Genomic DNA, 16,924 nt, shown 5'->3' with positions numbered 1-16,924 from the left:
GAAGGCTCATGGGCTTGGTGACTGGGAATCTGCTGGTGCTCAGGAAGGCAGGAGAGCAGAGGTGGGTGGGGTGCAGCGGAGGGCCCAGACCCAAGTGGGTTGAGGCGGGGGAGGGGGGGAAGCAGAAGCAGGTGAGTGGAGATTTCAAGAAGCCTGCTCAGCCTGTCACGTATTTCTACGTGACAGGCTGAGTAGACCATCTAGCAGGCCCTGTTGAACCTGAGCGGATCTGCAGGGGCTGGTTATGATCTCTCAGGGGGAAGGAGGCAGCTCAGAATGAAAGGCAAGAGGCATCTGCCGCCCTGTCTGTTCTGAACCCCAAGTCCCAGGGGCAGGAGTGAGCCACGAGAGGAGTGAAGGAAAGAAAACTCCATGGGAGCTAAAACTTAGTCCAGAACACCACTCTCAGCTCCGAACTGACCCAGCAGTGGTGAAAACCAAGACATCTCTGCAGGGGGAGTAGGTAGGTGACAGGAGAGTCATTTGGCCTCTCAGAGCCTGTTTCTTCATCTGGCTGATGGGTGTTTAAAAGGCTGGCTGTAGTGCTTCACTTGCTCAGAGGGATGCCTGACTCTGACCCTGGGATGCAGATCTCCTCCTAAGCTTCATTTGGGGGCTGATGAGACAAGGGAGCTCAGAACGGCTGAGGTGCTCTCGCTCCCAAAACAAGAGGACCGAGCACTCCGCTTCCCTGCCCTTCCCCCACTTTTATAGGCGAAGAAATCGGGCCCACAGAGCGGTTCCTGGCCCAGACCACACGGCTAGGACGTTAATCCCCATCTCTAACTAACTTCCAGTGGCCAGCAGGGCAGCTGCTTTAAGATGACCACGTGGGCAGTAGGTAGGTGTAAACTCACAGCACTTCACTACAAGCAGCGTACCTGGACCAAAAACCGAGTTCAAGGCCAGGCCGTGACCTTGGACGCTCACATCACGTGGATAGGTCACTTCACCCTCCCAAGTTCTGTGTGTGCCGTGGCTTCGGTGCCCATCTCGGTCTCACACGGGTTGCTGAGCTACTGTTTAGCTCCTGACCCTTCCCCTGTGTTCTCCCCCCAGTTGTCGCAACACCCCTGTGAGTTAAGTGACGTTATCCCCAGATTTGAAAGTGAAGGTGAAAGGCCCGTGATGACGAGATCTGGGATGTCAATGCTTTGTACCAGGTACCACCACCTCCACCTTCTCTTCCGGGGCCCCAAAGCAAGGAAAACAACGCTCGTCCCTCCACACCCCGTTTTCAACTCATCTGGCTGTTCCCTGTGCCAGTCATGGGCCAGAGGGTGGGAGTGGGGCCCCTGGGAGGAAGCAGCAGCGGGCCGGCCTGGCCAGCTCTTCCTTCCATCAGTGCGCTGTGGTTGTAAAGCCCAGGGGACGGCGTGCAGGGTGAAGGCGGCCCTGAGTTACAACACACCCAGTGCCTTCGTCCATACCTGGAGGGCAGCGACAGACCGGCCTGGCTCCCTCCAAGACCCCCTGCCTGGGCCGCCTTTGTCCTTCTTCCTGGGGTGGGCAGAGACCTTACTGTATAGTCTTGGAGTTACTGGGGCAGGTCGACTGCAGGAACCTCACAGCGGGAGCAGCAGGAAGAGCTTTTGGCTTTGTTTTCAAATTGCTGCTGCCATTTAGAAGTCCTGCTCCCTCGGGCAAATCCCTTTATCTTTGAGCCTTAGTGTCCCGATGTGTAATACCTGCCAACTCTGGGGACAGGGGTCAGGATCAAGAGGGAGGCAGGTGTGTGAGGGGCACCCGGTGAATGCTGAGCTGAGCTGAGCTGAGGCGGCGGCACTCACACCACTCGCTGCACCGGGGGCCCAGGTCAAAGGTTCAGGTTGAGTAAACATTTGGCACCGTTAGCAGAGAGGCGGCGTTTCAAGGACCGCAAACAGCAATAGGAACGAGGCCTGGCCCTCTGCACGAAGGGAAGATCCTTCCACATGTGCTGAGCTGGAGAGTCAGGGCCAGGAAAGTGGTTGTGCACTTGACCCTTTCATCAGTCAAAGCCAGAGTCGGTCCGTCCTGCACAGAACAGTGCAGCCCATTGCTGTTGAAGACAGAAGCTTTTATTTTTATTCATCCAAATGGGGAAAATGCAACATGTCAGGGCATTACAGACAAGCTGCAGCAGCTAGACAAGAGGGTCAGTCTACGGCAGAGTCCAACACAGTCAGTGCGCAGGAGCCGCAGTGTGGGCGCTGCCTGTGGGAGTCGGGGTGCAGAGTCCCTTTGGGTGAAGGCCAGGCGTCTCTGGGCGAGGCACTGGTGACAGTCCACACGTGCAGGCTGCTGCTTCAACCACGCCGCAGGTTGAAAGTTGGGAGTCCTACGTGTAATCACTGCCCCAGAGAGGGAGGACGATCCACGGTGGTCGCATTCTCCAATGTTTTTTTTTAACATAATACACAACATGAAGTTATTGCCAGGGACTCTGCACTGTAATTATACTATGTACACTTACTTGTGTATTCAGAAAAAACACAGTAAATAGATACAGATAGGTATTTTAAATAGATTTCTTAAAAACTACCTTGGCCATCACCAGACCAGAGAGAGAGCAAGCTGTATATATAGCCAGGAGTCCGATGTCACGTGTGTAACTGGGCAGTAAACCGGGCAAGGTGTTCTACCCACAACTACACGCAGCCTTCTCCTTGCCTCCTGAATCCCCCATCCTGGAGCCAAGGAAGGGCTACGACTGAGCAGGGCCCCTTCCTCCTTTGTGAGGGAGGCCCCTCCTTGAACAGCTCAGGCCCTCAGGTCTAGACCGGCTGCCTCCTGTCTCCTTCCCAGACAGTGAGTTGTGCTCGGAATGGGTGAGAGTCTCAGAGGCCGCTCTCCGGGAGTCCTACGCGGCAGGGAGACCCGGGTGCCTGCGCTGTGGGGCTTAACAGGCAGAGCCGGGCCCCAGGCCAGCCCCTTCCCTGGCCCTCCTGCCTCACTGTCCCTGGAAGTGCCCTGGCCCTGATTAGGGCTCCCTCAGGAGACCTGCCTCTTCCTGAAGGTGTGACTGGGCCCCAGCCAGCCACTTAGACCCGAGGTTCAGCACCACAGGCCAGACGGTCCCTAGTCAGAGGCCTGAGTTGACAGATAGTTTGGGGAAAAGAGGATCCACACTGCTAAGAGCTGAAGTAAATGAAGTCTGCCCAAGGCAGGTGGCTCATGACTCATGAGAAGACATCAAGAGGGACAGAAGCAGAGGAGGAGTCCCACCTTGACCAAGCATCCCCTTGGCCGCCTCAAGCGCCTGGGAAAGGAAGTCCGTATGGAGGTTGGCGACAGCTCACAAGACGCGCAGAGCCGCCCTTGATTCCCGGGAGATGCGGAAAGTAAGGCCCCTGGTCAGGAGCCTTGAGGATGCCTGTTATCTGAGAAGCCACCACAGTAAGTGAACGAGGGGACAAGTGGTACTCAGTGTCCCCTCTGCAAAGTAGGGGTGCAGTGTGAACCCCACCTGACCGCACAGGGCTGGCCTGAGCAGGAGACACCGCCATGGTCAGGGAAAGGGACGCATCAAACACCAGCACTGCCGGCCTGGCAGGTGAGAGAAGAGGTATTTCAGGAACCTGACTAAACCCCACACCATGCCTCGTGTGGGCCATCATCACGACCTGGGCGTCAGGGCCGCAGCCGAGGGAGCCAGTGGGGGGAGAGTCAAGGAGGCTCACAGAGCGGCACGGACACGTCAAGGAAAGGAAAGGAAAGGAAAGGAAAGGAGCGCCAGCTTAACCGCAGCTTAAGCCCGAGGGCGTCTGTGAGGGGAGGAGGAGCTCCCGTGGGTGGAAGGCAGCGGGGAAGAGGCTGGAGGTGCAGCTTTCTTGATTGGGAACTACAAGTGGAGAAGACAGTCTTCTTAGCTATCTAAACTCCTATCCTTATCCATGGTTCATCTTGAACAAAAATTTTAAAAAGTCTTCCCAGAACAGCAGAAATACTTAGGTTAGAAGCAAAAAAAGAACTTTCAGACCATCATGTTTCCCCGAGCAGGAAAATGAGACAGATGGCATCTAGCTTATGGCTGTGGGCCAGGATGGGGCAGGGGCCAGGCTCCAGCTCCACGAGGGCCTAGGGTGCCCTAGACACAAGCCTCCCTGTGAGGCCAGAGCCGCAGCGCAGGCTGAGCTGCCCGATGAAAGACCACGGCTGGAGGCACATCCGGCTGGGCCAGGCTTGCCTCTGTCTTTGCCGTTCCAGGACCCCAGAAACACCTCTGGAAGACCCAGGCCGTGCCCCTTAGAGATGGGCAGTTAACGTGCTCGCTGCCATGCTGAGAGCACTGCCTCCCGGAGCCTGAGGAGCCCCAAGGCAGCAGCCCGCGTGCCCTGGAGCTGTGGCTTCTCTGCGACTCTTCCTTCCACAACCCTCACCCGACCTCGGCGATGACAAGCCGTGCCCTCACTCAGAGCAGGCAGCAGCAGTGCCCTCAGGCAGCACACCACCCACCTGCCTGAGGCCCTGCCCACGTCTTTCCAACGGCTCAGGGCAGCACCAAAGCCCTCACCTGCTGGCTCAGTCCCCAGAGGATCCACAGCCACACGAAACCGGTCCACGGTGCGGTGCTGCCAGAGCCGTGCGGGGAGGACCCGCCCTGGGGTCAGCGCCGCCAGCCACACCCCCGCCGCGGGGCCTCGGGCAAGCGCCTTCCCTCCTCTGAGCCGCGCGTGATCCTCACCCACTCCTACGGGCCCGTGCGGGTTTCAAGGAAACAGCATCTGCGCAGGCCTCTTCGTGGGCTCGTGAAGCCAGCGCCCCTCCAGGCTTCTGTCCACGTCAAGGGAGAACGCTGGCAGCTCGCGCCCCTGGAACCTCACCTCACGGTGCTCAGTCAACAGCAGTTCCCTTCACCTGCCTAGAAACATCTCTGAGGGAAGATACTGTGGAGAGTAGGAAGCACTATATAGAGTCTTTTCCTTGCCCCAACTACACAGAGCACCTCGGGGCCGGCGCCGTGTCCGATCTGCAGTCTCCCCCAGCCCGACGTCAGTCCTGGCCTAGAGCGTCAGGATGCACCTGAGCAGCACCTGCTCCGGCCTGTGCATCTTGCCTCGGTTTACAGGTACTAGCTCCGTAAGGCTTTCGTGCCATGTTAACTCCATTCTGAAGTGAGGGGAAGCCCATCCCTAGCATTTTTCACCCTCAAACACCAAGGCCCCGATCCAGAATTAGACATGAGACAGGGCGTTGCATTTGTGTTGCCATTTAAGCTATCTCTGGATAGTGAGGGAGAAGAAGCCCGAAGACGGCAGACCTTGTCAAGCTCTGCCATGTCAAAAACTGTGCCACTCACTGGCCCCCTGGAGCCGGCGGCCAGAAAAGCTACCCAACTCAGGGGGTCTCCTTCCCACTCGGGTACCAGTAACCAGACTCTGGGCAAAAGAGTCCACACTAAACTGAAAGAAAGACACTACTAGTAACCAACCACAAACGTGGTCTTCCCCAACCAGAGGATCTTTCCAAAGTGCATCTGTGATCACTTCACCTTCCTGAGCACAACCTCCCACTGGCTCCCCAGCACCCTTTATTCACAGGCTGGGCCCCAGCCGTCCTCCTCTCCGGAGCTGCCTCCTTCCCTCCTCAGGCTCTCCGGGTTCACCCCCGGCCTTCTCTCCCTGAGCCCCGTTCTGTATTTCACTCTGCAGCACCCGCTCCCCCAAAAGGGCCCACCTCTCACTCAAAATCTGAGGTCCTTCTGGGCAAGAGCTGCACACCTAACAGATGAGCAGGAAGCCTTCGTGGGAAGATAGATGGGCCCAGGCAGCAGACGGGAGGAAGCTTCCAGTCACGATTAAGCCAGAGGGTGAGTAACCGCCACAGTCCAAGGCAGGGATGGGCAAAGTGTGGCCCGCAGCCACGCCTGTCTGTCTACACTCTGCCTCTGGCTGCGTGGGTGCTGCTGAAACGGCAGAGCTGAGGAGCTGTGACAGAGCAAATGGGCCACAAGCCTGAAAGAGTTACTCCCTGGACCTTTCCAGCAAGTTGGTCAACACCAGGCCCGAGGCAGCGTTCCCATCGATTTCCACACTGTGAACAGGCAAAAAGGTGATTTTTCTGTGGCCCACTGGGCTAAACAAACAAGGCCACTCGTAGTTAGAGACACCTGGTCACCCCTAAGGCCGATGCAATCAGGGTCTCAGTGAACCCTAACCTTTCAGAGCTCTGACCTAAAGGCTCAAAACCACCACCGCCTTTCTAGCCCCGTCCCCAACAGAGGTATAGAAACACAGAAGTGCAGAAACCACCCCGACCCCTCCTCGGGTCTCCCTGCCCACCTGTGCAGAATGAGCCAGAGGTGGCAGGAGAGACACAAAACTGAGGCCCAAAGCAAATGCTCTAGTCATCTTACAATTGCGTCTTTTTCCCTTCCCTGTAGTACTCCGTGGAGCAAGTGTGTACCCTCCCCCGGCTCAAGACCCTGCTCTACAAATGCTGAGCTCTACAAATGCTGAATCCAATGAACTCCAGCCCTTGCCCAGGTAAAGAAGCCAAAACGTTACTTTTTTTAAAAGCAGAAGCCTCTGTACCAGCGAACATCCACTATCTGCCACTCCCTTTGACTGGCAAACTCAGCAGAGCAGAAACGCAGGGAAAGGGTAAGATTCTGACTGACCAGCCCATAAACCTCTCTGTCCTTTGCCAAAGGAGACGCTTCCCAGAGAGCACAAGAAGGGGGCTCAGAGCCCCTGCACCCACGAGAAAGTCAGGCCCACCGAATCCCCGCTTCCTGGCCCATGGAGATGGCCCTTGCTACACTGCAACGCCTCTCCCCACCACCACCCCCCTTTCCTGTCTTGGTCCCAGGCACCTACTGAACAGCGGCCCCCAGTTCCCTGGCTGCACGTGGGGTTCCTGTGGTTCCCTGGCCCCATAACCTCCTGCTGGGCCCAGGCAAGGAGCCTGGACTATGAAGAGATGCCATTCCTGCCTCTGACGCCCTCAGCCGGCCTCCTTCATCCTTCATCCGGGCATCTGCGACAGCCTCTGACTCCTTCCTTTGGTCCTTCCCCATCCAGCTGTCCAAACCGATCCTCCAGAATTCTCTCACCGTTCTGGAAGATGGTGAGCACTGCAGGGCACGGCACCCAAGGCCTTTCACGAAGTGGCCCCAAACTACACGTGCCGTCTGCTACTTCACCCTCCTAACCATCCCACTTCCCAGGTTCCCATTAACAAGCACCTCCATGCCGTCCTGAGAAGCCGTGCCCTTCTGCGCACACCAGGCGCCCCTCCTTGAGACCTCCCAGCCAGCTGGATGCCGGGCTCTGCGGAAGCTGTGGCCACATCTGCTGGAGCCCCTCTCACTCTCTAAGTCGCGCAGCTCTTAAGTCTCTTCACAGGCCTGGCTCCGCTCCTGGACTGAGTTCGAGCCCTTCTCCCAAGCACAGAAGATGGCTCTTGTTCGGTTCAAGGCCCCGCGCAGTCCCCTCCCCCTTCCTGGGCTCCTTCTTGGTCAGAGGTCTCACCTTCTAAGCTGAAAATCCTGACGTTTTCCTCCAGTGCTCCTCCCCCAGCACAGCCTGGTTAGTAGTAGGAGGTGACAGTGAATGTTTCCAATAAATCCATGTGCCCAGGAGGGGAGGAGCGGTCTTGACAGTGTCACCAACCACATCAGCATTCTGTGCAAACTGGCACCCCATGGAAGACCTTCCTCTGCAGTATCCAAACAGCTGGCTTCCTGCCTAAGCACTCCTGGTAACATGGGGCCCACTTCTCACCACACCTCATGAGAGGCACACTTTAGCTCAAACTGCCCAGCTGGCTTTACCGTAACTATCTTTCCCCTTCTGGAACCACATACGACAAGTAAATACAACCCTTTAAAACAGCTGATGGAAAGGTCCATGATCTCTCCAGGTCTGTCCTTCAGCAGCCTCAACCTATCCCATCTTGCGGTGCTTTCAGCTTTCCTGAGTTCCTCAGGTGCCACCTTCCAGGTGATGTGGAAGGAGTGATCCCCTCCAGGATGATGGCCGCCGTACCTCCCATAATGCAGCCTCCAAGGGCCTGAAGGACGTCAGAGCTGAGCATCTTCTGAGACTGTCTACATCGTGGAAGGGCCCAGTGAGACCCTGGCACCAGCGCTCTGGGAAGGCGACTGTGAGGGCGACCCCTTTGGTTGCAGCACACAAGGAAGGCCTAGCCAGAAACATGACAGCTGACAACCAAAACGTGGATGGAGCTCAGTGGAAAAGCACACTCCCAACAGCACATCCCTTCCCTCCATACAACGCCTGGGGATCTCTCCGATGGCAATTACTGGTTTGCACTTTATTACAGGGTTCAGTTACAGCACAAAAAGATGGTCTGTGGAAACAGACCCAACTGTGCAGCTGGCAAAGAAAACAACAACAAACAGGCCACCTGGCCCAAGGCTGGCCAGTCAGTACCCTTGCCCAGGAGCCAGGTTAGCCGTAGAAGAATGAGCCCGAAGTCTGGTTTCTTTTTTTCACGGGGGGAGGGGGGTCAGGGAGAGAGAGGTGGCTTTCTGCGTGTTTTGTCTCAAACCACACAGGACACATCCCAGAAGTCTGGAAGAAAGGTAAGTAGAACGAATGCCTCGTAAAGAGGAGAGGAAACTTGCCAAACAGTTTTAGAAAACAGGATAGGCGGCAGCCTAGACTGTCAACACCAACCACCAGTGGTGAGCGCAGCACCAGCAGGATGGGTGGGCTCAGCCACTAACTAGCTGTGTAATTTTGGGCAAGTCATCTTGTCTAAGCCTCTATTTCCTCATCTGTAAAAGGAGGAAATTTCTAGATCCCACAGTTGTGGTGGAGCTCAAATCTCATCCCTAAGAAAGGGCTTCTGTTAACTCTAAAAACAGGAGAAATGCCATTTCTTCTGTGTGATTAAAAACTCACTTACCAGGAGCCACAGTGTTTCACCACAAATAAGCTGGTGGTTTGCAGAGGCCTCTTGGCTTCAATTTTCTTGTCTGTGCAGTGGGAACAACCACCCCTGCGCTGCAGCTTCTCTGAGTGGGACCATCAGGGCAGGGAACACAGTCACGGCCCGGAGAGAGCTCTGCTGGCACGCTACACACGCAGCTGCCATTCCCTCCGCAAGCCGCGGCTCAAGAACTACAACCTGGGTTTACAAGAGGTTCCTTCTTCCTGTTCCGCTCCAGGATTATGGCAGGTGGCTCAGAAAAACGGCAACTGCCAAGGCTGGTGGTGAATTGGGGTTAGGGAAGAATATCTTTCCCTGAAGAGGATTCTGCATCCACCTCCACGCCCACCTAACCCTAAGCAGAGACCCAGCCAGCACTAATCTGCCGAGGAGCTGGTGAGGGGACCACAGCCTTCCGTGAGGCCGAGTCCAGGGGACACTCCTGGCAAGCAGAACAGGCCACTGCAATCTGCCCCTCACCCCCATCTCTGCTCAACACTTGCCCAGGACCACCTCTCTGCACTCACACCCCAACCCTGGACCACCCCTCTTCCTTTGACCCAATGAGCCCAGCCTCACCAGCTCTCCTTCAGAGTCTGGCTCAAATCTTTTAAGACATCCCCATCACCAATCTCAGGCCAGATAGCGTGTACTCAGAAAGCATTAGCTAAATGAAAACGCACACCTCCATTTCTCATTGATATTCAAACAGAAAAACAAGCTTCAAATGCAAAAGCTTCCTCTGTTTATACAGCCACACCTCAGCCCTCCAGTCTATCTTTCCAGTTTGTTAATCTTTTCCAACTGCTCTAAAAGAAAACAGCCCTATTTTAGGCCAGGATATCTGGTCTAAAATGATCTCAAGTCAAAGCCTAGATTCTAGCACAGGAGCCTGGGATTGGTTTGAGTCGGTGAGCTCGAAAGATCCTGTGCCAGTGAGGCCCCTGGCTTGTGTTCAGGCCCTTTTTGGGCTCCATTCGGCCTTGCCTCACTGCCCACACACCACCTTCCTGTCCCCCGATGTGCTTCCTCACCTTCTTTCCAGACTTTTAATCCATAGCATGGTACAGCAGAAAAAGGCTCTGGCACTGAACAGAGCTGGATTTCATTCTTGACTCTAGCACTTAACTCTGAGCCTGTTTTTTTCATCTGTAAAATAAGAATAATACCACCTTCAAGAAGGCTGAGAAATAAGAAAAATGTCCAAGTGCCTGGCACACACAAGGTACCAATTTTAGCATCTTTCTTCCCGCTCTCCTTTCTTCCATCCACTGCTGCCCACAGCCCAAAATGACCTAAACTGAGGGCCACTGTTAACTACCTGGGACATTCAGCTGACATGTGAATGCAGAGACTGTTCTTCCAAACCACACAAAAGGATCACGGTAGGAGAAACTGAAACAAAGCAGAGAGAGACTAGGCTCCCAGGCAGCGCAAAGAGAATGCCCTCACTGCAGCAGGCTAATCCCGTTACCTCCTGGGGGCCATAAGCAGCAAAAAGATGACTCAGGACCACATCTCCAGCTAGGATATGCTAATCTGACTCTTAAACTGCCTGGGCAGATGGTGGCAATCTCCACACTACCCACCAGCAGAGACAGCATAGTTTGCAGAAATAGCAAAGTTCTGCCAAGAAAGACCCTAAGACCCTCCTTAGAAGGACCAAGTAATTAAGGTGTTAACAACTGACCGATCAAGGCAAAACAAAAGAACCCCCGAGGCCTTCCCTCAGTGTTCGTTACTGAGGCAAGAATTCCACCCAGATGGCTACAGCTGAGGAATGGGGTCACTTCTGCCAGGACATCACTGACACAAATATCTCCTGGATTGAAGAAAAGCCTCTTGACTATAATGCAAATGACCTTATTTGCCTTTAAAAGTAACACTCAGTCCTGTCTACACAGTTTTTACAACCTTAGAGCATCACAGAACTCATCTGTGTTCCCCACTCAGCTCACCTCTACCAGCAGAGACGGATGCGACCGTACACTTTTCTCCAGAGGACACGTGGAGCCAGAGAGGGACAGGAGATGCTCACCCTTCATTCAGACCAACCATCTCCTCATTTTTCTTTCTGCTGAAAAGCAACTTCCCAACTGTGTCCAGATAGATAAATGGGTAGACGGACACAGAGAGAAGAATGGATAGACAGGTATGTTTTTTTCTACGATTAACAGGCAAGAGGGAGGCTTCGAGTGGTGTTAAGTACAGATTTTTTTTTCCCAAGGTGTTGCAGCAAACTGGAAGAGAGAAGCATCTGAGTCAACAGCCTTCTAAGCATGCCACCCGGTCTCCTCTTTCTTTTCTGTGGTTTATAGTAACTTGCTTTCTACCTGCCAAGTAAATGGTGAGCTCTGAACGTCACATTCTGGGGCTAGCTGTAATCAAACACACACTCTTTTCTTACTAATTAATGCACTGGCAGGAAACTTAGAATCAGCAGGTTGATAAGCTCAGCCCCTTTGAAGTTCCAAGCACACCTAAATCCCAAAGCAAGTATTACGAACCCCTGGCAACAGACTGCCCGATGATTAACTACCACACAGAAACAGCATCTTCATCTAGCACGGATCTGCAGCAGCCTCCCACACCAGGTCTCACCCAGTGTTTGCTTTGTATCTCCTGACTGACCCGAAGATGCTAGGAGTCCTCTCCCAAAGCCTGGAGTATCCCAAACCTGTCAACACTAAAGAACCCATGCCGCTCCCCCACAAGCAGGCCACGCACCTGCTTCTCCACTACCTGCCAGCACAGCCCAGCCTCCCACACGTATTTTGTCACCTGAGCCAACCATGGTAAGAACGGTCGGCATTTACTGAGCACTTACTCTGTACCAGGTACTAGTCAAAGCACTCTGTGTATTAACTCAGAATCTAATTCCTAGGCCCCACAGGAATTTGCTGGAGGGAGAGAAATATACTCTGGCCCAGAGTCCCACATGGTTTCTAGTCCCTATTTCTAGCTGTGCTATAAAGCTTACATAACCTAATTTGCATTATGCTGCTATTTTTAAAAAATCTCCAAAGATCACTGCTTCAAGCATCAATGGAAGCTGTTAGCTCTTACCTAAAATGATATTGTGGGAAAGGATATCTATTCTTACAACTAAGTCAACTTCAATTCTTGACTTAAAACAGACTTTCTGGAAGATGCTATTAGGAAAGGAAGGAACTTACATAAGAAGTCCTAGCTCTGTGCTCTGTAAGTAACTGCGAGAGAGAAACACGTCAATATTGAACTCACCTCAGTGGTAGACAGCTTCCTGGCTCTGCAGGTTAGTCATTTACCACCCATCGCCCTTCCTGGCCTCCTAGTAACACTGAGAAATCTCTGGTCAGTGGATGGCATGGCCTCAGATGGTTTCAGAGTACGAGTCTGAATACAACAGAACCTTTCTTGTTCTGGGTGACTTCAGAGGGACCACCCCCATCCCAGCACCACCAGGGAGGCACTGGCATACGCTGAATGGAGTTGCAGGAAGACCACTCAGAGCAGGTTGTTTTCAGCTTTAACTGCTCTCAATGTCCCTGATTTTTAGGGCTCTAGAGTACTAGAAATCTAACTGTTGGGGTTAGGGGGAAGGGGGCAGATCTCCTTAGTTCACTCCTCTAACTCACTACTGAAGATTTACCTCCACTGCAGTTATTAATGAAACCCAAGAAACAGGGAAATGATAATGAATGATTATAAGAGTAAAATTTCCCTCATTTGTCATCAAACAATGTGGTCAGTGTTTAACCACTTTTGTCCTTTGCTTCACTATAAAAACTGGTTTTCAAGGACTGGGCTCTTTGTTATTCATTTCATTCACTGCACTTATGTGGGTAGAGGTCCATGAACATAAACCAGAGTTGGTTTCAGGCTCTCAAAACTGCCAGGGAAATTTAAAGTGAGTGAATTTCCAAATGATGCCCATTTTCAGTGATGTCAGAGGGCCCATATTATTAAATAATTTATAAATAAACTAAGTAAATTATCTTCTGACACTGCCAATGCATTATTTGGCTCCCAACCTAGGATATTTACAATAGGCCCAATTCCACCAACAAGGAGACTCTCCGACTTAAAAGGTTTCCACTGGGCGGAGCCTGTTTCGCTAGTACCCGGAGAAGAACCTGTCCCGGTAAGGGGCACTCGGCTGTTTGATCAGGATTGGAATGTACTTGGTACTAGTCAACTAGACCTCACTCAACCTTTTATACATGCCAAAGCCACATTCAATGTACATACAGATTCTGTATGGGAAAAAAATTGTTCCAGCAACCTTCAAAGTTAGCAATAAAAAGAAAACTACTACTTAGAGACAAATATAAAACATAAACTTCATTTTAATCTATCTATCTATATATATATATCAAGTACAACTGTAGCACAGAACATCTAACACATATGAAATGCATTTATGGAATGAATACACGTAACGAAGAAGCAAATCCTTTTAAAAATATTTGGCCTAACCCTCGTATCTTTTAAATGAACTCCATGACGGTTGAATCAGGTGGGAAATAAATCATCTACCTAACCTGGAAAAGACAGATGAATTGCCTTACATCTATTTGGTCTCTGCACACCAGGTATCTACCATTCTGAGTCTTGCCATAATTGATTCTGCAAATACTTAGCTTAACTCAGTCAATTATATATTTTTCCATAGTTACCTTAATATTTTGGTTTTTTTCATTTTCTATTGCTTTTTTTTTTTTTATGGCTTCTTGCTGCTGTTGTATTAGGGCATACAACACAGATCAGAGATATTCATTTCTCAGAGAAGTCTCTCTCCTTGAGAAATTGGCACTTTGATCCTCAGCTTACGTAACAGCTACATATAAATGGGTCCTACCGGCACTGTTACCAATCTTGCTGCTTATGAAATTCCAGCACTTTGGCCAAAAGAGTGCCCTGACGTAAAAATCTTCTTAGGTGAACACTTCCCACCACCGAATTCTTTTAGTTAAACAGGTAAGTGTGTGTAATTCGCATATACGTTATAAGTTTCTATACACATACACACACTTAACTCAAAAGTGAAATGTCTCTCAAAGAGAAAGTAATTATAAGGGTATTAAAAACAAAATGCTGAAAATAACTTTCACATTTAGATCATAAAAAATTTTAAAGTAATGTGATGATATAAGACCTAAGAGATCAAATACATAATATATGATTGTCATATATGCATGTTGTGTTCATCGATTTTTAATTTTCTCTTTAATCAGAAAATAAAAGAGCTTACCTTTGTATACTGAGACCACAGCTTACAGTCACTATATCTCAGCCTATTTTATACAAGTGATATGGCTACGAAGGTCCAAGGAGAACGAGAATAAAGTGAGATAAACGTGCTGAAAACTGCTTAAAAGTATTAACCTGAAATACACAGAGGATCCAACACCAGTTTTAAAAATACATTAACGAGGTATTCCCAGCTCTTCAATTAATAATGGTGAATGACTGATTCATGATTTTCAAACATTCACCCAGATTTTAAAAAAGAAGAAAAGGCTAATACCAGCAAAACCTATCAGTGGTTTGTTCCCCAGGTTAACAATTTGAGAGAGACTACAAACGACTCCAGGAGCCCTGGCTTCCCCGCACCATGCACTGCATCTAGTCAGCATGAGGTATGTCGGGAATCTATTGGACCAATTACCTTGCACAAGAGATGGGGTGCTCCCACAGCCTCAAGAAACACGGCTGCAGGCCACCTCCCTGGCTGGGTGCCAGCCCCCATGCAAAGAATATGGCTTCAAGGAGGACCCCTATCTCTGAGCAATTATAATAGCGCTAACTGACGCAGTCAGGAATGCAACTATTCAGTTTATGTGCTAAAAAAGTTTAAAAACTGTCAGAAGATAGCACAGCTCATATACTAATTCTAAGTTCTACATTGGTCTGTAGACTCCCCGACAAGAGACTAGGCTAGGAGGGGCTAAGTATATCCAGATATTGCTAGGTTTCCAAAGGAAAAGTTTTCAAACAGACACCGTGGCTCTGAATAAAGTATTGCTCTTCTTTAAAATGCTCATTCACTGCTTTCCAAAAGGAGGTGTCAGAGTGCTGTGTCTGAAAGCTGGAAAGCCTCAGGGGGTCACATTGCTCTTAAGACTAAGACATAGAAATTGCCATTTCAAGCCAGACAACCTGATGGTTCTAGAAGTCAGAGAAGAAATCTTGAGGGCCCAAGTGAATAATAAATGGTGCGACGCTCAGAGGCTGGCAATAGGGGCTGTCAATGAAAAAACCACCTACAGTGGAGAAAAGAGCAGAGAAGCAAAACTTTTGTTAATTTCACAGAATTTGGTGAAGCCAAAAGCTTCATTTATATTTCTCTGCTCTTTCAGCTGTAAGTGGAATTTTCATTACAAAATGAAGGGGTGGGAAGGGTAAAGGGGGTGGGGGTAGGGGGAGGACACTTAATTCATTACAAGATTTAAACAGTTGAACTTGCATGGTTACCACTTCTAACAAAGGACTGACAGCTCAATTATTTTAAGTAAAGCAGAGAAATGTAAAAGTTTGCAGCAACTGGGCAGGTTTACAACATGGTTAGTAACTTCCAACAAACAACAACAAAAAAAAAAAAAAAAAAAAGACTTGGTAGAAACCATTTGAAATGACTGCCATCATGTTGGAAAACAGCACAGCTCCATTTTCACCATTATAGAGGGGTTGAGTTATGAAGCTGAGTCAGCTACTTCACAAGAATTTTCTAAAGAGAAATCTCCAAAGAGATTCCAACTTGGAATGCAAATTTGACAATCAATTTCAAATAACAATACAGCTGCAGCTGCCAATTAATAGTATTCCAAAAACAAAGAGGACTGTTTGTAAATATTTAATTAATAAAAAATGGACACTACCAGCCATGCTTTTTCTTCTCAGTGATGGCTCTGTTTCATCCATAGGTCAGCAAAACGAATCAATGAAACATGAAAACTCCCAGCTGAGATGGGCCCTCTTGTGTACGTCTAGCCACTAATGCACAGGATGAGAATGGTAAGTTCACAGCTACTTCCAGCAAGTGATGAGGTTTTATTAAAGTATCACCCACCAGTAATAAAGACAAAAGGTCAAGGAGCAGAAGTAACAAGCATGGTGTAAAAAGTTTATTTCTGATAAGTAACACTAACGTTTGTTTTAAACTATCTGTTTCATTCTCATTTAGCGGTCCCAAAGAAATCTGGTACATAAATTTGCCGTATTTTGTGAAGCCCATTCTCAGCGATGGGCACTGTTCAGCTCCAAAAAACAGAAATGAAGAAAGACGAGGAAAGCTAATTCATACTAAAAACGGACATTTTTAAGACACAGCAACTTGTAAATATCAACATGGGACCACACGGTTGCCTTCATGGGGGTGAGTACCTTAATGAAACCATTACCTTCTAGTAACATCATAGGGCTTCCAAACAAGGTGAGAATGCAAGTGGAAGACTTGGGTCTGCACCCTTTACAGAACAACACAATGTTACCGACTGATCATTTTTCACCAGCTTAATCAGGTGTCTTAAAAAATAAATGCTGACCCATGGCTGAAACCTGTCACTTTTCACAGCAGCACTCAACAAGAACTGGGACAATCGAAGAGCAAGTTTTTATGGGGACCCTGTTGCTGCTTTAGATTCTGATGTAATTGAAGAGGATAAGAGACCCTTCAAAGAATCCCAGAAAAATCGCTAATCTTCTCTCTGCATGAAAAAAGCCAGGGAGTGAACACAGTATCTTACAGAGTGAAGAAGGCCACAAGAACAAGAGAGGGTGATTGATCAATTAATTTATTATTTTTTAAAACTTGGAAATTCGGAAACTAAAATAATCACATTCCTCCTTCCCCATCTCTGGGTAGTGCCGTCATTTTAATAAGCAATGCTCAGATAACAGTAAACCTTTATCATGGGGATGCCCTTGTACAGCAGGAGTACAAAGGGCTTACAAAGTAAATAGACTGGCTCAAACTAACAATCACCTTTGCTTTGTTTTATCAGTTTGGTTACAAATGAATGGGTTTCTAGGGCTAAGTTATTATTAGTTTTCAATTCTTTAT

The 16,924-nt window shown here is 49.9% G+C and overlaps 1 protein-coding gene and 1 long non-coding RNA gene across 4 annotated transcripts in view; one reads left to right on the top strand and one right to left on the bottom strand.

Moving 5' to 3' along the window:
* Window positions 1-1,694: 1,694 nt before the first annotated feature.
* STRBP (spermatid perinuclear RNA binding protein) overlaps window positions 1,695-16,924 on the bottom strand; it is a 69,141-nt gene continuing 53,911 nt past the window's right edge. The window contains exon 17 of one of the 3 annotated variants that reach the window (XM_081236297.1): window positions 1,695-2,333. In XM_081236297.1, the coding sequence (XP_081092423.1) occupies window positions 2,098-2,333 (236 nt within the window). In that variant the 3' untranslated portion in view covers window positions 1,695-2,097. Of the gene's footprint in view, window positions 2,334-14,157; window positions 14,248-14,269; window positions 15,126-16,924 lie in introns of those variants that run through there. The other 2 variants (XM_081236294.1, XM_081236296.1) reach the window with 2 other exon arrangements.
* LOC308618448 lies at window positions 4,973-16,812 on the top strand. Its single transcript, XR_014016013.1, has 4 exons — window positions 4,973-5,050; window positions 5,634-14,296; window positions 14,421-14,501; window positions 15,786-16,812. It is a non-coding gene; the product is annotated as an uncharacterized lncRNA (long non-coding RNA).

This window comes from Mesoplodon bidens (assembly GCF_964165515.1).
Source record: "Mesoplodon bidens genome assembly, chromosome: 6".
Lineage (NCBI taxonomy): Eukaryota > Metazoa > Chordata > Mammalia > Artiodactyla > Ziphiidae > Mesoplodon > Mesoplodon bidens.
This window is presented reverse-complemented; position numbering and strand designations above follow the sequence as displayed.